At 42.7% G+C, this 19650-nt stretch overlaps 2 protein-coding genes across 2 annotated transcripts; both read left to right on the forward strand.

Annotated features, from left to right (window-relative positions):
• The first annotated feature begins 2028 nt into the window (after nt 1-2028).
• LOC131585731 (coagulation factor X-like) lies at nt 2029-3437 on the forward strand. Its single transcript, XM_058852133.1, is given in 5 exon segments — nt 2029-2274; nt 2277-2424; nt 2426-2483; nt 2485-2540; nt 2542-3437. Coding segments are annotated over 5 exon segments (546 nt in total). The 5' UTR covers nt 2029-2111; the 3' UTR covers nt 2663-3437.
• A 5067-nt stretch (nt 3438-8504) lies between these two features.
• On the forward strand, nt 8505-19575 carry PROZ (protein Z, vitamin K dependent plasma glycoprotein). Its single transcript, XM_058826386.1, has 8 exons — nt 8505-8814; nt 10388-10551; nt 11917-11941; nt 14762-14875; nt 16219-16350; nt 17549-17634; nt 17714-17837; nt 18363-19575. The coding sequence occupies exons 1-8, from the start codon at nt 8748-8750 to the stop codon at nt 18872-18874; spliced, it is 1224 nt and encodes a 407-aa protein (XP_058682369.1). The 5' UTR covers nt 8505-8747; the 3' UTR covers nt 18875-19575.
• The last annotated feature ends 75 nt before the right edge of the window (nt 19576-19650 follow it).

Raw genomic sequence — 19650 nt, forward strand, 5'->3', positions numbered from 1 at the left:
ACTTTGAAAATGCTGAACCAATTTGCCTACTTGCTCAAAATGGGTAAGTTTTAAAAGAAATTAAAATTATTTTCATTATTCAGACATTCCAATCTTTTTGCATGTGCAAAGTTTGTGTTAATATCTTGAAAAATCTAGCAGAGCCAAACCTGACAAGGACATCTGCATATTTAATTAGATTGTAAAAGACTGCTGTCAAGGAGTTTTCCTTGAAATTAATGTTAAGCAAGTTTTCTCTTGTTTTCAATGCAATGGAAACTAGGTGTACTTTCCTGACCATAAAACTATTCTTTTATATCAAGGGCTCTGTCAAACAAGCTCTGCTGAATGGCACTTCAGTAACAGAAATTGCTTTCAAGAGCAACTGTCTGTCCTTCTGCTCTGAAAGTTTCCTTGCATGTCACTCAGCTTGGTACCTCAGGGACAGCACAGGCACCATCTCGCACAGAGATAGAAAACCATAGTCCTCCATTTTCTATATATTGGCTTAAATCGTGTATTTCTGAGCTCAGGTGGAGGCTGGTAACATCAGCAGAGCATTCACAGAGTGTGTTCAGTGTTATGGACAGCGGCTCTTTGCCGTCAGCATGCAACACATGATTCAAAGTCCCAGTACCATACATCAAGCATTTTGGTTTTACCTTTGCAGTCCAGTTATTCTGAGCATAAAGCTCAGAAATCATGAACTGGATGTCAGGACATCACAGGAGTCACAGCAAATCAGATGCCCATCCTGAAAACGAGGAATCCCCTGAGACCTTGAGCAGGCAGTTGGAGGTCACCAGGGAGGCTGGCATTCACCCAGCACGTCCCCGTGGCAGCCAAGGACCCTGGGCTGGCAGCTGTTCTCTCCTCATGGTGCTCATCCAGCCCTGGTCCCAAGAGGGCCAGGCTTCCCTGGTGTCAGCATTTTCCGTGGGTTATTCCACTCTACTGTGACTACTGTGCTTCTGCACAAGTCTCCAGCCCTGAATGATCTTGTGTCTCCATTTCAGCATCAAGCAAGTGCTGAGAGGGGCAGCCTAGGGAAGAAGTGGATTGCAGGTGTGGGTTTGTTGGTAAGTGCTCCTCCTTTTGCCCTTTACCACAAAAATAAGAAACTGCCCCACGTTTTATTCTCCATATGCGAGAAACCATATTCTAGCAGAGTTTTTCTTACTCTCTTGTTTCTCACTGACTTATTTTATCTCTTGACTAACAATGAAATACATAGACAAATTTATAGAATAGACAGTTTCTTTAGGCTTGGCTTGACCTAGTGTATTTTATGTACGTTAGAAGCCAAATATAAACTAGGGAGTCATGTGGGCAGGTAAGGCTGAGATGATGTAGTTAAATTGCTGTAATATTACAACTTTATGCAATTTCCTGTTTTGGCCAAACACTGAGGAATTCCAGATGCCTCATTCAGATATTAGCAATAACTGTTTCAACAGCATGTAGATATTATTCTGGGACTGTTCCATACTGAAACCTCCAATGTATTATTTACTATTGTTGTTTATTAAAAAGTAGTTTATCACAAATTCTAGGCACTGAAAAATGGTGTTCTGAGTCATAAAATTTGTATGCAAGAGTAGAGCAAAAATTGTAGTTGCCTTAACTCCAATTGCCTGACCATTTAATTCCCAAAGATACTTCATATAAATTGAGGAAGATCATATATATATGTGAATTTGTTAATTTTTGTATGCAGAATGTTGAAGATTTAAAAGACCATAAATATCTATTTTCTGTTTAAGTCTGACTATATTGCTCTACAAATGAGGCACAATTCTTCTGTGTTGAGGCTTGTCTATCATGAGATAGACAGTGCCATCGGAATACTGTAATGAAGCTCAAAATGTTTTATCCAAGTTTTCATTGAAAGAATTTTTCTGATAGAAAAGTTCTGATTTCCTACCTTCTTGGTATTTTGTCAGCCCTCTAAAATCTCTCCAAAATGGGTATTAATTGTTATAGCCTCAGGATACAGGATTGGTTGATTTTATTTGTATAGCATATTACCTATATAGAGTGTAAGGAATATTTCGTCCCTTTTATTATTGAGATGCCTTGGAGTAGTTGGTGTTGTTTTATTAACAGCTACAAGGAAAGGTAAGAAAGAGTCAATGCACAGAGTGGAAAAAATAATTAGCCATGCTGAATTTGATACAGAAACTCGCAGCAGCAGAAGCAGCACAGTCTTTCTCAAACTGGAGAAACCTATCACATTTTCTGAGGTTGTTGTCTCAGCATGCCTTCCAGAAGATTTTGCTACATACATTCTGATGAATTAATTGGAATTGTCAGTGGCTTTGAGACCATGTTTGAATGTGCATGGCCAGTCAAAAGAGTGAAAGCACTTCAAATCCTTTATGTGGACAGGGACATTTGTAAACTCACCCTTCATAGCCTGGTCACAGAAAACATGTTTTTTACTGGTTAGGACAGATGGAAATCATGTCTTCCAAGAAGATGGAGGAGACCCCCATGGAACCCAAGAAAAACTGTGTTTGCTTTGTTACTGGTATCATCAGCTGGGGAGAAGGCTGTGGGAGGTGAAAAATATGGGATATACACCAACTTGTTAAATTTCCTACCCTGGGTAAGAAGTGTTTTGACAAAAAATGTAATGGCTTTGACATTTGATAAACCAAGTTGCCTTAGTGATCAGACATAATTCATAAGTAATATTTTCTTCTTTTTTAACATAGTTGCTAAAATTTTGACAGTTTGTTCTACCTTTAAGAGATGCTATATATTTATTCATGGGCTAATATCTGGTTCTCGGAAGGTGGGCTTGGACAATCTGAAGAGCTTGCTGGTTCCAGACAATAATGAAATTTCTTTAAATGGTTTAGGAAGGTCTTCTGCTCTTGCTGTTATGACCTGGATTTGTTTATTGGAGGCTTTGCTTTTGTGGATAAGCCCCCCACCCCTCACAATGAAAGTTGGAACTACCTCAATGTTTTTGTGTCAGTACATGCTTTATAGAAACAAGCTGCACCAGGATAACAGCAAAGCAAGACAGTATCCAAGTTGGACAGCATTTTAAAAGCCTCTGAAAAATCTACCTGATTTCCTAGATATATAAACATGTATACAGAAAAAAGCCCTAGAAAATGCAAAAAACACTCCAGAAAAGTCTAATCAACTGTGCATGTCACTGAGTGAAATGAGTTGCTAGATGAAGTTCCTTGAATTGGAAAGGCTTTCTTGCTGTCACCAAAATCACTGCTGTTCTGATAGCTTCTTGCTTTCTTTCTGAGATACTTTCTTCACCAACATTATTGATATAATGATTTTGGCTATCATAATGTAAATGCATTGCATACCCTACAAATTATAATATTTCTATATGTTATTTATATAAAGTATTATTTAAATCATTCATAACTGAAAAAAATTTAAATCTGCAAGGGTAGCTAATATTTCAAGACTAATAAAAGCCTAACTCTCTTATCATCTGAACCTGACATCCTCTATCTGCCTTATTTCAATCCAGAGAAAAAAATTATTTGTTTTGCAGCCAGTTCAATGGTATGTAAAAACTGTGAAGCAGTACTGAGATATTTGAGCCTCTACAGAAAAAAACTCTGTGTGGTACTTCAAAAAGTGCATCAGTATATATATTTTGGGAGAGAAGAAAGGTGTTACAAGTTGAATTTTGGCATAAAATGTGCAATATTTTTCTCATTCCCTACCTTCACCATATCCAGTTTTCAAGTCTGAAAGTCACCATTTGGGGATGATTTTTATAATGAAACTTGTTGATCAGTTTGAAAGGAATAGAACAGTCAACTTTGTTCTGCAGTGATCACTGTCTGGTTTCCCTATAAAACCTCAAAAAACTCACTCTGGAGTCTGCCCCAGTTGTATCATTTCCCTGACGTTTTTCTCTGTCACGTCCTGAATTTCAGGCTGCTAAATGAACTCAATTCAGGGGGTGACAGTGCATTGTCGGTCATGGTGTTCAAGCCACGGATAGAAGCTCAACCCCTGATGGCTGCATATGTCAATCCCTAACATCTCTGCTCCAAAGGATATACCCCTGTTTGAATTCCCATAGGACCTTCTCTGAAAGCTCTGATTATAGTTCAGCCCTAAACTATAGAGAGAGCCAGCCTGATACATGGAACAGTGGGCCATGCTCAGATGTGCCCCAGGGACTACAGGGAGGCCATAACACAGGGCTGGCAGTTGCTGACCCATTCCCTCATTGCCATCCATCTCTCCTCAGTTGCTGACCCATTCCCTCATTGCCATCCATCTCTCCTCCCACCCAGCTCTCCATGACTGCTTGTTCCAGTTCTGCAGCACTCCTGGTTTATCCATAATCAATTACTGAGGGCACAGACACCTCTGATGGACTTTGATTGCTGTCTTTAGCTCAACATGCATTCAGAGGAATCAGTCATCTGAGCTTCTCCTTCCTCACCTCCCAGTTTGCATTGCCAGGCATGAAACACCATCATCAACCTCCTCAGACATTCAGTACCAGATAAGAACAAATTCTGTCTGCAGGGACACTCACCACAGCTGCTTAATTGCACAGAGCTGCAATCCTCACTCAACACATAGCTAGGCACACACCATCAGTGCTCTGCCCCAATGCTCTTGGGTTCTCACAGACAGGATAGAGTTTTAACTCTAGTCATCCTGAAGATGCACTTTGAAACTTGAATAAGCTTTTTTTGCCATCCAATTTCATTATGGATAGAGCATTTTCCTGTGGTAAATGCAGAAGCCAATCTCCAAAAGCTGTCTGGCAGTGTGACAGTTGCACAAGTCCACAGAATCCATGTCTCCCCTGGCTTGGAAGTCAGGTTGATGGCAAAAGGCAGTTCCACCACACAGTTACATATGTCTGTGTGGGCTGTGGGTGGAAGATGTCGGGTGCAGTCTTTGCACTGGTGCCACTGAGGTCATGTTAGGGCTTCCCTCCTGCTGAGTCTGTTGCAGAAGGACTAACTGGTTGGTGAAAGGAACAATTTAAATTACAGTGTCTGGATGCAGCTGCAGGGCTGCTGCCCCATGTCCTCAGTGATGAGAGTCAGGCAGAAAGACAGAGGAACAGGAAACTGCATTAAAAAGTCTGAGTTCTGGGTAAAGTCCAAATACTTTCTTATCTCTTCATTGTCCACTTCAGACTGCATCAGTGTTCCAGGAGTTTTCCTGAAAAATCTGCTGTTTAGCTTTCTCTGAGAGCCATCCTTAATAATTTTTATGCTGAACTCCAAGTTAGGGCAATAAGGAGATATTACCAGACAAAACTGGAGGGAAAACAAAAAAATCATCATCCAAATGGCACAGATTCCAAAGTGATTTTGCTTCATTTTTCACATAGGATGAGGGGATATTCCTCATCTCAGAACAAAATGAAGCATCTTACCAACCCCTTTATCCATCACTGAAACTGTTATCAGGAGCTGAAGTGCAATGATGCTGTCTGTGCATGTGCTCTGACATCTCATGGTTCTTCCAAAGCCAGTTTCTTTGGTTGGAATTTTGGTAGGGAAAAGAATTTTAATATATAAACTGAGGGAAAAGGTAAAGAAACATGAAGGTGGAAGTAAAGAAATAATTTATTTATTTTAATAAGTGAAATATCAACAACAATTGCTATTTTTAGCAATATATGCACAGGAAATGTCAGAGCTTGCATCTACAGAGATTACAGAATCATAGAAGGGCTTTGGTTAGAGGAGACCTTCGAAGATCACCTCATACAACACTGTCTGCTATAGGTAGGGACACCTTCTGCTAGACCAGGTTGCCGAAAGCCCCATCCAGCCTGGCCTTCAATACTTCTGGGGATGGAGCAAATGTCAGAGGAGTTCCAAGGTGGTTTTTGTGTTCACTGCCAGGCCATCAGAACACTTGCACATCCTTGAGGGTAGGCTTGTTGTGAGTGCAGCACCCAAAGGAGAAAATGATAGCTCTCTGGGGCTCCATTCCTTCCCTGTTCTCTCCTCCAAGGTTTCCTGCAATCTGTAACCAAAACATTGAGTGCTGATGTTCTGTTGAAACAGCCGCAAGTTCCTCCTGCATTTAGAAATGCTGATGCAATTTGGATTTGGCAAGAAAACCTTTTTTTTTTTTTTTTTTTTTTTTCTGCAGGTGGTGGACAGGCTGGACTGATCTCAATCCAGGTGTTTAGCTGAAATCACTACCCATTTTAACTGCAGTAAGCAGCTCACCAGCTGAGGTATGCATTTCCAAAAATGAGGGGTTACTCAGGACAGCTGCCCTTGGCACATCATGCTGCAGCAGGGTTGATGGCCAACCCATAGCATGAGATGGGTGGCACTGACGTGTCCCCATCACTGCTCCGTCACTGCCTGGGCAGCAGGTCTGCAAACCCACTTCCCATGGGCTGCTGCACTGTGCAAGGAACAACTTCCTTCCATGTGAACCAGTTGCTAAAGCAGGACTAACTCCCTCAGCTACTCCACCCTGAAGAGCTGCTAATTTCCCATCTGACACTGCCTGCAGGCTTCATCCTGGAATGAGTAACCCTTCAAGAGGAAGGCAATCCCTAAACAGGGCTGCAGGAAATAGGGAGCAGGACTCCATAATGAAACATGTCACCATACGATTGCTGTGGTAATTTAAGGAAGGGAAAAAGAAATCCCAGTAACTCTTTATAAAGAAACACATGAGCAAAGGACTGCCCTTTTAAACCCCTCTGTTTTATGAAGTTTTCCATAGTAATATGAAAGTTAAAATGTAAACCTGTTGTATTGATGTCAATACAGAAAGAGCAAAGTCAGTGCCATACGTACTGAGTACACTGTGTCCCATTCCCAAGGACACAGCTGCTCAGTCAAGGGATATATTTTATAAAAATGATGCCACAGTAAGAGTAAAAATGACCATGTAAACTAAGATCTTGTGAGAATACAGCTTCTGAAGCTCTGTGTTATTAATATTAAACCAATTTGAATGGCAAACTTATCACTACAAGAGTTCCTCAGTTGACACAGGTTTAGGTTTTTGAAATGTAAATATTTTCTTTAAAAAAAAAATACAAATCTGCGGATCCACATTTTTGTGCTGGGCTCTGCAAAGTCCTGTGCTGACATCCAGTGGTGACATGTTCTTCACACCGAAGGGAGCCAGACTGGCTGTGCTGTGAATGCATGGGATGATACCCACTATCACAAGCAGGTGAAGGTGTAGGTGGGACTACAGCAGCAGCCTCACTGGCAGGTACTCCCGTGGGGATGGACAGCCAGAGGAGTGTGGAGAAGCAACACAGCCACTGCCATGCAAGGCAAGGGGGGTGAGGTGAGCCTCCACAGTGACTCCTGGGCACAGAAGGTGCTGTCTGAGCCCCCAACACCCACCAAATGTGACCACTGGCAACAGCTTTCCCTTTCCTAGCCAAGAAAGCTCTGGCTGGGAGAGGTACAATGGGGCTTGGCGGCCTCAGGGGACTGAGGAGAGCATGGAGAGCTCATTTACTAAGGAAAGCTGGACACACAGTTAACCAGATAGGAGGCTGAGTTAATTAGTTCTGCAGAAATATCAAGGAGGGCAAAACAAATATGTAAGGACATGAAATGGCTGTGAATAAAATTAAGCTTGGTATTAGAAGGGTTTTAACTCCAAGTGAACTTCTGGAACCACAGCCCTGCAGAAACTGCAGGAAAACCCTCCCACAATGGAGTTTCAAAGTGCAAGTTGATTATTTGATGGGAATTGAAGTTTTATTTGTGTATTTACCCATGGATGTTCAGGTCAATCATACTTTGTTAAAAGAACTGCATAATCAAATAATAGCTGGGGATTTATGATATGAAACACTGAATGGCCTCAGTTCGTAACTCAGATTACATAAAAAAACACTCTTCCTGTCACTGGTTGCTGCTCTGTAGAAATGGTTTCCTGCTCTTCCCAGGAGCCAGCCTGTTCTGGGAGCCCTGCAGAAACACTGCCATTGCATGGAGATGGGTTCATCCTTCTTCTTGCCCAGGGCTGGCAAGCAGGGTCACCCTGTCCACAGCCCTGTAGTTCAGCAGGGTTCAGCTATGCACAACCCTGCATAGCTCAGCAGCCCAGGGAGTGTTTCTGCCCTCTCCATACCTACAGCTACTTCCATGGACTCCGTCTGTCTGTCTCTGTGTGACTGGAATCCTGATGTCAGGAAAAATTTTCCATGTTCTTCTTCATGGCTGAGCATTACAAACCTAAGAGTGAAGAAGAAAAACGCCATATCCATTCAGATGCATCCCTAGGAGGAAAATCATGTTTGTGGGCTTGGTTTCTCCAAAAGCAGGTGGGATTTCCCCATTGCAGCCAAGCCTTGATAAATGTTTTGTGGGGACAACGAACAAAAGGGCCACATCATGTAATTGCTCCCTGAGGTCATTGTCCAGCCTGTGCTTTGATCTGGTACAAAGAAATGTTCGTGCTGCTCATCTCCACCCACGCTGTGCTATGGTAAGTGAACACTGGGGCATGGGAGGAGCACCCAGATCCCCGAGCAGCTCTCAGTGGCACAGGCAAAGGGCCCCACAGTCAGGGCACAGAGAGAAGGGGCACCGTTGCACTACTGAGCTGGGCGTTGATTTTTTGGTTTGGTTTGGATTTGTTTTTTGTTTCTTTTTCCCCCTTGTGTTGACATTGCAGCCAGGATTTGCCCATAGAAGTTTTGTTTTCTCATGAGCAGCTGGACTTTAAACTTCAACACCTCTCCTGTAGCCATTTCCCACAAGAGCTGCAGGAATGCGGGCAGGCACCATTAGGCTCAGAGGGAAACAATGGCAAGTTGCTCTTGGATAATATTCTTCCTTCTCTCTGCCCTTTTCCTTCAGACAGAGCAGGCAGGTATGGCTTTTGTTTTGTTGCACCTTTAATTCTGATTTGTGCTGCTGCTTTTCTAAAAGCACTAGCAAATTTGTACCTTGTAAAATGTTTACCTTGTAGCACAGAGTGAAATCAATGAAAACACTCCGTTCCTTGTTTTCTTTAAATTTCTGCTGTTTATTGCATGGAGACAAGTGAAAACTGCTCTGGGCTAATGGGGCAATGCAGTTTTGAAGTACCATCATTTATGCCAGAGTAATATTTTGTCTTTCCTTACAATTTTTAGAGTGTCTCAGGTATTAAAAAGAATTTTGTTATATATTTCTAATTACTGCTGAAATAAAAATAAGAGAGTCCTATGAAAGAGGCCATGCTTGTTACAGTATGAAGAAATTTATGTTTCTGTATTAATCTTCCATGGTTTTTCAAAAATAAGGAGGAACCAGGCAAGGAAGAAAAAGATGGTGATCTCTTATGAAAGTCAAAACACCCCGCAGCAGAAGTTCACTGTCAGCTGTGCTGGATGTGGCAGAACCACCAGCAGAAACTTGTGCTGGGGATCAGATAATATTTAAAATGCAGAACAGAGTCATAAAGCTTTTGTTTCTTTAATACCATGTGCAAGTCAGCTGCTTATGGGATATCCTTCAAAAAGATAACTAAATATCTGTACACAATTTCAGAATAATTTGCCTATTGCTCTTACTTTTTCCAGTTCTATGATTATTGATTACTTCAGCTCGCAGTCAAGCACTGTAAAAAAGAGAAAAAAACCTGAATATTCCCTGCCCCAGCGCATTCACTTGCCAAGCACAGAAGAGCTGACAAACATGTGCTGACATACACAGTCACACATTGCTTCGTGTGGAAGAGGAGGCTCCAGGGCAGCACCAGCTGCCCAGCTGGCAGGCAGTTTTTGATGGAGGTATCATTTGCAAAGAGGAGTCTTAAGATCTGTTAACTTTTGTGTCTCTGGTCTCTCCTCCTCTTTACTCAAATCTGAAAGATTACAGTGTCTTCCACATAAACAGTGGTATGGGATATAGCCCTCTTAACTATGAGCATTGCTGAGGGGTAGTTTTTATTTACTCTCCTTAAAAGAGAGCTGATTGAGAACTCAGCCATGCCATGGCTTTGCTTCTCAGCAAAAAAAAAAAAAAAAATTGCCATGAATGAAGACTGAAAAGCATCAGTTTGGATCCACCATCATAACTTAATACAAGTAATATCCACTTCTACCAGTGACTCTGAAACCCCCATGCAGTCTCACAAAATAGCCTCTGCCTTTTATAATAATGTTTTTCCCCTTTTCCTAGCAGTGCCACCACACCCTGCTCTGTATATTTTGTGCAGTAAAATAATGTGCCAGGAAGGGCTTCAGATTCCTCCTGCTTGGGAGCAAGTCAGGCATTCCCCAGAAGTAAAAGGTCACAGCTCCTCACCTGAATTTGGGCTAAGACAGTAGAGCTCTTTAAGTATGTAAGTTTTATGTGGCTGAAACCCCAAATCAACCAAAATCATTTATCTTAAAAAAGAAGGTGAAAGGAAATTAATCTAGGTACTTACATTAGTGTTTTGTCATACAATGCTCTAGTATTCATATCAGCTGATGATGCAAACAGTGTTATCAAGAGACAGAGACGTGCCAGTTCCCTGCTTCTGGAGGAAGTCCTTCAAGGTAGCTTGGAAAGAGAATGCCTGGAAGAGAGATGTACACATGAAGAAGCAAGAGAAGTATTTGAAAATGATGAAATGCTTGTAAGTATTTTGTTTCCCTGCATGCACAATAAAAACTGCTGCCACGATCCTTTACTTATGAAACACAAGACTGCTTCATTTGTTTGGGTTTCTCTCCATGTGAAATCTTTGCATTTGCCATCTCAGCAGGTAGCAAGCAGGTGTCTTCCATGGTCAAAATGGAAATGAGGAGGTCAGCTCTGGAATTTTTTCAACTCCTCTCCTGAAAATGATGTGTCATGCTCCTTATATTAGTAAATCACATGGCTGTTGTCCCATCCTGACCATAGAAATACAGCTTCAGCATCCCTTAGGGACCAGGAGGGGCAAAGGGGTGTTGGTGAGCAGCAGAGCACGTGGAGAGCAGCACGAAGGAATTCCAGCCACTCCAGCCAGCAAATTGGCTTCATCAGGACCCAGCTCAAATGCCTCTATACATATGCATGCAGCATGGGGAATAAATGAGAGGAGTTAGAGTTGTATAGGGCACTGGAACAGGTTTCCCAGATAAGCTGTGGATGCCCCATTGCTGGGAATGTTCAAGGCCAGGGTGGATGGGCCTTTGAGCAGCTGGTCTAGTGAAATATGTCCCTGCCCACAGCAGGAGACTAGAACTAGATGATTTTTAAGGTCCCTTCCAACCCAAACCATTCTGTGATTTTATGATTGGGACAGAGGAAATCAATGCACCAGCAAGTAGTGGGACCTATAGCAAGAGACTCAATTGATGAGTAGCTGCAGATTCCTTTGCAACAAGGGCTCTCCAGACACATACAGATGGATGCTGGGCTCTTTAATGGGAATCTGGGTGGAATTTTGTGTGCAGGGAAGGCAAAGGAAACAGCTGTAGGGCTGCCCATGGTGCTTTGGGGAAGGGAGGGGTGGACAGAAGTGTTGCTTCAAGGAAAGCAGCTTCAGGGTCAGCTTGCCAGGGGAAAGCAGGGCACATGGTGGTGGTGAGCAGTGGTGGTGCCCCACAGCTCTGCTCTGTGCTGACCACTCTGCCTCCAGCAGCACCTGCCAGGGGCCAAGTGGGATGGACAGGATGGGGTCACTTCCCAGGCTGCTGCACAGAGAAACAATAGCCAGACAGTTTTGTCAGGAAGCTGCGTTGCTAAAGGGTCCAGCTGTTCCTCTCTGGCCTGTAAAGTGTTTCTTTTCCTTTACAGCTTCTTAAGAAACAATAAAGTAAGCAGGAGGCAAAGGCCCTCCCTTCTCATGTGCATTTTGCTAGCAGGGCAGAAATTATAGTTGTGCAACTTTGTAAACATAAAACCATTGCATATATGCTCTCATAACATGTTTTTTGGTTTAGCTAAATATTTATGACATATTACATTACTTGAGAATTAAAATGTAATTTCCTTTTTTTTTTTTTCCACCCAGGATATGTTTTGGGATATCTACTATGGTAAGATGGCCTCTTGATTTCTCTCCTTCATAGTACTGTCACATTATGAACATTATGATTCAGTCTAATACTGGTTTTCTAAGAGTTTATCCTATGAGAATCCGTCTCTATTTGTCATGTCTGTAGTAAAGCAGAAAGAAAATTCTTGATGTGAAATGATTTTTAAAAAGTAATATACAGGAAAAAACATTTAAAGCTGCAAAAATAATAAAAGTAGAAGGTAAGTAAATGTTGTCACAGCAAATAGACGACTTCTTTTCCTGAATCTAAATCTGTTCTGAAACAGCCTGTGACAAGAGAAAGTATGTTTTGCTGATACAACACAGCAGCACAGTTGAACCAGCAAAATCTACCAAATACAGAATTAGCACTTAAACCTGAGAAAGATAAATAGATATTAAAAGCTACTGAGCTGTCTACAAACTCTGCACACTGGGATTGCGTCATTCCCTATCAGCTGCCAAGGCGAGAAACAAATCTAGAAGCTGAGGGCCTGATGTAACTGAATGCCACCTGAACAAAGAGCCTTTGGCACCAGCTAATGGTGACTATGCCCTACTCCCTCCCTTTTTTCTGTATGCTTCATCCCTAGTTTTTCTCTTGTTTTTAATTTAGCTATTATTAATTTCTAATCCTAGGTTTAAAGAGTGGATTAGGAAGTAGCAAAACCAGCAGTCAGTAATAATTTTCTGCACAAGCCAGTAAACCACTGAGTCCTGGGAATCATTGCATAGAAGGATCCCATCAGTGCTATAAATGTTATGAAGAATGATGCTAAATATCTGGCATTTTATTACTTCTGTGAGGGTGGGATTAATTTCTAATTTGAGTCATTGGATATTTGTACTAAGCATGTCATGCAGGCTTCCTCTCTAGTCTGAGAGGAGAGAAGGGCAACCAGTTTGGAGTGGTCCCTGCAAACAAGCTTAGCCACAATCAGGACACAGGACTTCAGTCTCAGGAGTGGCTTTCTTGCTGTAATTGAAACCCATGTGCTCTGTCTTCTTCCTACAAACTACAAACAGCAGTGTGTGTTTCCTTCTCTGTGATATTTTCTTTAACATTTTGAAGTGTGTTGCCTTTGAAAGGTGGCTTCTTTCCTCCTTGCTAAACACACACATTTTTTCATCCTGTCTTCCAATAATCTCAATTTCTAGACCTCTGGTATCCATGTTGCTTTCCCCTGAAAGTCCAGAGTGCAGTGGATAAATCTGCATGTGAATGAAAGAGGGCTGGGCAGAAAGGCTAAGCACCCACCCAACTCCTGGGTCACCCACCAGCTCTGTTTTGTACTGCTCCACCTTTGTCCCTTCAAGTCAAAACTGATGTAGTGGCATCTTGCTGGATGTCTGCTGTCAGGGTACTTTGCCTGAGGTCACACTTGTCCCCAGCCCTCTTTTATCAACAATCTAAACTTAGCACTTGACAATCTCTCTTTAAACATCACTTTCCAAAAGTTTTGTGCATGCCTTATAGCAGTCTGCTCACTTAATGACAATATCATTGGAGACATTTCTATTCTATGCTGTTTACTGATTCCCCCTAGGTCCCTTATCCTATCATATGATTACATTTAAATGGTTTGAATTATCTGATCTTGAAAAATGTATGATGGTTTTTACTTACCACCTTTTGGTATTGCTGGGTGCTTACAGTTTAATTGTAGCTTGCCAGTAACAGAAATCAGGCCAATTTCTCAATATTTCCTTGAATTTTCTCTTTCCTCCTTTAATAAAGCTAGGTGCTGGATTTATTTTCTTCCCAGCATGCATTTCAGAGTCTTGAATCCATCTAACTGCTTCAGGCTGCAGGGGCAATCCCTCCCTAGCTCCAGCTCCTCAATTCTGCCTGCTCAGCTGTGTAGGTGAGATTCCCCTAATTCACCCAAACCCCCTCCCTGGAGGCCTCCATTGTGCTTGGATATGCTGCTGGCATCTGACTGCAGATGGGTTGAAGGTGCTAACTCTTTCAGCCAGTATTTTAGTACATCTAACACTCAAAGGTATGGTGACCATAGCCTAAGCAGATGGTGATGGGTGTGTTTTTTCCCTGTAGCTGGCAGAATTTTCGCTTTTCCATCCCTGAAACCAGCTAGGGCAGCTTGCTGGCTGAGTTAAACTCTCTGATGAGGCTAATTTTTAGAAAGGTTGGACAACATGTCCCAGGTTGGTCTCTTCTGGCTTGCTTACTGATAGCCTATGTCCATAATAAGTAGTTATTACTTGGAGCATGTTTTCAAACTGCTTAGGAGTCATTCCTGTGGGCAGCTTGAAGGGGAAGTGGCAGCTCTGCATGGTGCTTCACTCATGTTGAGGACACCCTCTTGTTTCAATGTTCAGTTCATCAGAAAGAGTAAGCTTGCTTGTGTCTGAGCTGCTGTATGATAATTGTGCAGATATATAAAAGTTATATTTCCTCCTATTTTGGTGTTGCTTGCTGTACACTTGCTCTATAATTTTGATGCCAGTTTTTCTATCCAGTGCATATCAATCTAACATAGGAGACCTTAAACACCAGTCTTATATTACATTTGCAAAAGAGCAGGAACTGCAACTCCATTCTTTTCCCTAAATCAGAGCATCCATCCTTCAGAAGGAGTCTCTGCCTCTGGGCAGTTCCCAGCCACTCTTATGGGGGCTGCAAGAGTGCTTCTGGAAGCAGATTTGAGCTAAAATTACTCCTGAGGAGCAGTTCAGTGACACTTAGCTTATTTCCTTCCAAACTGCTCTCACAACATTTCTCTGAACGGCTCATGCGCCGTGACGGGGGCTGTGGAATTTGGGATCGGTGGTGGTGGTGACTCCCTCTCCATTTCTCCAGGTGGCAGGAGGTGCTCCTCAAGCCCGTGCCAGCACAATGGTGTGTGTGAGGACAGCATCCGCGGCTACACCTGCACCTGTGCTGAGGGCTACGAGGGAGAGAACTGTGCTTTCGGTGAGGCACTGCCCCGCTCCCGAGGAGCCCCATCTCCGGCTGTCACAGGGTGTCCTTGTGAGTGGCAGCTCTCCCGTGATGCCACTTACCATGGTTTTGGTTAAAGCACACAGCTCTGGGCAGAGCAGGGGTGATGTGTGGTGCTGCCCGTCTACAAAACACTATGGCATCCTCAGGTTCTGCAGGCTGGCCCTGGGCCCTGAGCCTCCCTTCTCCGGGGATGCAGCAAAAGGGCTGAAACCGAACCACTTCATGGGTATCCCCCAAAGCCAGCCCTGCCACTGCCACCTGCACTGCCTGGCTGCTGGTCCTGCTGTGGTCCCAGGTGTGTGGCCTGAAGGACAAGGCTGCGGTGCCAGCGTGGCTTCCCAGGCACCCTGCTGCCTCCGAGGCCACACACACCCACAAGACAGTCCCTCAGGACAGGACTCCAGAAAACAAACCATTTCCAGTGGAAGTAAAAGCATAAAGCAAAACAGATGCTTTCTGGAACAGGAAAATCCTGGGCCAGATATTACATTTTTATATCTGCCAGGTTCTACTTTCCAGCCCTTACATCAGTATTTCTGCTGGTTCAGAGGTCCCCTGGGGTGGGAGACGCCCTGGTTCGAGCAAGGCAGGGTCATCTTCTGTAAAGGGGTGTGACTGTGACCAGCTCCTGGGGGAGCACAGAAGGTGACACAGCTTGGACCAGTGCTGGGAACAAGATCATCTCAGTATGAGCCTCAGGCAGCCATGTTACACAAGATTTTTTGCTGCCTATGAGCTAGGTCAAATAGCTGTTGCTTTGTGCTAAAGGTTCAAGTGTTTTCTCAGCTACGGAAAGTTGAACATGTTTCTAAGTTAATACTACCTTTCTTTTTTTCTTATCTTTGGTGGCTGATAATTTAAAATAAGTGTGCAAAATGAGAGCTACGGGTTTGTTCTTTCTCAGAACCAGAAACCTTAGCTGCATTCTTCCTCAAGCAATACTTGTCTTTGTAACACTGTGCAACAGTTCCCCTCGCTGTAGATACTTGGTGTTTTGTTTAAAAACCATGATATCCTTCCATGGGTTCACATGGAAGACACAGTTTGACCCATGGCTAATGCTCCCCAGAACTCAGGGGTGCAATGTCTGGTGCAGGGAGGTGCTGAGGGGAGCAGCTTGCAATGAGTCTCTGAACAGTGCAGAGACTCATCTCTCTCGAATTTCTGCTTTACTAGGGAAAAAAATCCCAGTGGTAAATACTACCAAGCCAGAGTCCCTACTCACCTCCACACAAAGTAAATAGAAAATAAAACATAGAGGACTTGGGCAATGAAAGAATACTCCATGTTTTTCCTCTGCCTGTTCTGTTTAGCTAAGAATGAATGTCACCACCAAGCAAAGGTGGGATGTGACCACTTCTGCTACCCAGGAAGTGATTCCTACCGCTGTTCCTGTGCTGATGGCTATGAGCTCGGGAAGGACCATAAACAGTGCATTGCATTAGGTAGGTGTGAGCATGGACGTGCTGGGGGCACCTGCTCAGGCCTGGGATGATCAGCCTGCTTCAAGCCTAAAACAGTATTACTGGGTAGAAAAAGGAATCTAGGGACCACCACCCAAAATACCAAAGTAATGGTAAAAGAAGGGCTATTTGATCAGAACATTTAAATATGAATCAGCAGAGAGGACTTGCATCACCCTACGTATCACTCACTGCACCAGGTTTTCCACTCCTGTGTTTAGTAAAGAGTAGTTCTGCCAAACACCTTTTTGCTTGGCATGAGATTTGGTTGATTCAGGTGAAAAGTGATCTGATAAATGGAGACATTTGCTGCCACATTAATTAGCTTGAAACAGTAGCCCTTTTTATTTTTTCAGTCTCATATTTGGTATCTCATCCAATTTCATCCCCTTACAAAGTAGGTCTACTATAAACACAGACATATGCTTAGACCTGTGTCTGTATTAGCAAAAGCGGGGCAGCCAAATTGGAGTTCAGCTGCAGAGCCATGCTTTTGGTGGTGAAAGACAGATGTCCACACTCAGTGCACGCTTCTGGTGGGCTTTACATCCAACTGGCTTAGTTCAGTCCTGTAGACTAAGCACCAGCCAGCTGTGAGAGAATGTCATATGTGCACCTGGAAGGTGTCCTGTGGTTTAGCTTCACCTGAACAGAATCCAGTGTGTGTGACCCAAACCAAGTGTGACAAATGCAGATAACCAGGTGATCCAATCAAAAAGCATATGTGTTGTTTGAACCAGATGAGAAAGGCACACACATCCCTAGAGTGACAGCTGTAACAAGGAAAACCCAGGATTTACCTGGTCCAGACTGGGCCACAGTTATCAGATATTTGATGCAATTTGAATATAGGATACAAAGATGAAAAAGCAAGCTGTGCTAATGGATGGCTGGAGAAGAAGCCTCATTTCATTAGTGACAGGCATAGTGAAACCTGGTCACTACAAGCCTAACACAGTGACCCAAAATGTTCAGTCCATTGCTAACTATTATGACTACAATTGCCAAACAAGTGATTCTGATTTTCACCAGCTGAGAAACTGTCATTCTTCTTTTCCTTTGTGCAAAACCAGAACCCCAAAGTCTAGGTGGAACAGTAAGGCATTTCCAGGTATTAGCTATCTTGAAATGATACAGCATGTAGTATTAATTTTTATTTTTTTTAAAATTTATTTGTTAGATGCATGTGCATGTGGCAGACTTCAAGACAGTGATAACCTCATAAGTGAAACCAGGAAGAAAAGTGATGAGCGATTTCCTTGGCAGGTATTCCTAGCAATTCATGGAAGCCATTACTTACCCTCACATGGATAGCGCTATCTATTGTCTTTTTGCATTTTCTTAGGTTTTGCTGCTAAATTCAGAAGGGAAAGGCTTCTGTGGAGGAGTGTTGCTAAAAAGTAACTTCGTGTTGACCACAGCAGAGTGTGCCCTTCTGCACAGCCATTTTCACATCAGGATTGGTGCTGGTAGGTAATCCAATACATTTTTTCTTGCTGCAGCACATTTCAGTATTGACAAGCTAAATTTTAAAAAAGCTTACGAAACTTCTTGCTGCATAAAAATATTGTTAAAAGAAACAAATATGCTGTCATTTCATTTGAGCACCTCAGTCAAGTATCTGAGCTAGAACTACAGCTACCCCACGTTCCCCTTTACAAGGCAAGCAGAGACGAGTGCCTCTTGAGCACTGCTCCGAACTCAGCACCCAGAGATCAGCTAAACATGGTGGATTTAGTTGTGACTTTAGCTTGATGCCAAAATTGACATCAGTACTGGCTATATTTATCCTCACTGCTGAAATTATGCATGCTCCTACCAGCATTAAAAAGCTGCCAGTGTACTATTCCTCATTTCCCTTTACTGCAGGTTTTGAGGAAGAGTCCTTTTAGCTCCTCTGCTGCATGTCTCTCAGCATGACCAGGCAGCTTGCATGCAGCTTTCAGTTCTCTGATAAACATTCCTAAGAGCAGTGAAATGTCATTGCTCCACAGGGCCTAATGGAACAAATGGAACCAGGAAGATAATGCAGGTTAGTGAGAAGCACATACACATCCGGTATGACGAAGACACTGGTGAGAACAACATTGCATTACTACAACTTCAAGAGCACGCCAAGTGTGACAACCACCACCTTCCTGTGTGCACCCCTGAGAGAGACTTTGCAGAACATGTTTTAATTCCAAAACTGGCTGGCACGGTCAGTGGCTGGAGAATGGAAGGTGATGAACTTCAAGTCGAAGAGCTGCAGGTTTCCTACCTTCCTGCTGAGGACTGCAAACAAACACTCAACATCAGCCTCACAAACAGGCAGTTCTGCGGGCACCTCCAGGAGGCCGTAGACAAACGCCTGGCTGGAGGAAGCTTCTTGGTTACTGAGTACAAGGGCACATGGTTTCTGACTGGTATCCTGGGATCCTGGCCACTAGAAGATACTGACTGGGAAACATTGCTTTTCACCAACACTGCAAGGTATATGGTATGGGTTAAACAAAAAATAAAGTAAGACACAAACACAAACAACTCTCAAGCACCAAGCCCCTATCAATCATTGCAAGGAGACATATGGATGCAGCCAGTACCCCTATTTGACTACTACTATTTGCAGCAATGGAAGTTGCAACAATGACACGTATCTAACTCCAGTTTATACAAAAAGCCTGTTTGTCTTCCCTTCTGCTACTGTGAAAGTCATGATACAGTAAACCTAGTTATTGAACTAAAAACTGATTTAACTTTAAATTTCCTAGAACTGTTCATCCTAAACCTCAAAACATGATAAGTATTTTTCTGTGATTTTAAATGCTGCTAGTACCCTGAGGTTTGATTCAGCAAATTCATATTCTTGTTTCAGGATCCATAGAAGTAAAACTTACAAAGACATAAGGAATGTCAAGCTTTTAAATGTCTATGTAGGACTTGGCATTTTTATCACTCTAAAAAATGCTTCCCTTCATACATGGAATCTATGTTTTCCCTTATGAATGATGCCCATGTCAGTTAAAGAGTAAAATAAAACCCAACTGTCAAAGAGAAGGGGAAAAAAAATAGTATTTATTTTAAAAGTAGTTTTAAAACCCCAAAACTACAATCCTATCAATCTGGATGAAGTTATATTGTACCACCCCCAAACAAACAAACCAGCCCCCAGGGTAGTAACATTTAAAATACTGGATCCAGTGGTAGTGTTTTCACCAGAAGCAAAGTAAAACAGAGTATGGATAATTTAGCTACATGAGTTTGTGTTCATCATAACAAAAATTAAACAAAATATTACCAGAG

This window comes from Poecile atricapillus, chromosome 1 (assembly GCF_030490865.1).
Source record: "Poecile atricapillus isolate bPoeAtr1 chromosome 1, bPoeAtr1.hap1, whole genome shotgun sequence".
In the NCBI taxonomy this organism is placed as follows: domain Eukaryota; kingdom Metazoa; phylum Chordata; class Aves; order Passeriformes; family Paridae; genus Poecile; species Poecile atricapillus.

Bases quoted from the DNA above. Each gene is read 5' to 3' on its own strand.
- PROZ (XM_058826386.1), top strand. From the start codon at position 8,748: ATGGCAAGTTGCTCTTGGATAATATTCTTCCTTCTCTCTGCCCTTTTC. The intron at 11,942-14,761 runs GTAAGATGGCCT...CCATTTCTCCAG, and splicing joins GTTTTGGGATATCTACTATG to GTGGCAGGAGGTGCTCCTCA. The intron at 17,838-18,362 runs GTAGGTAATCCA...ATTGCTCCACAG, and splicing joins TCACATCAGGATTGGTGCTG to GGCCTAATGGAACAAATGGA.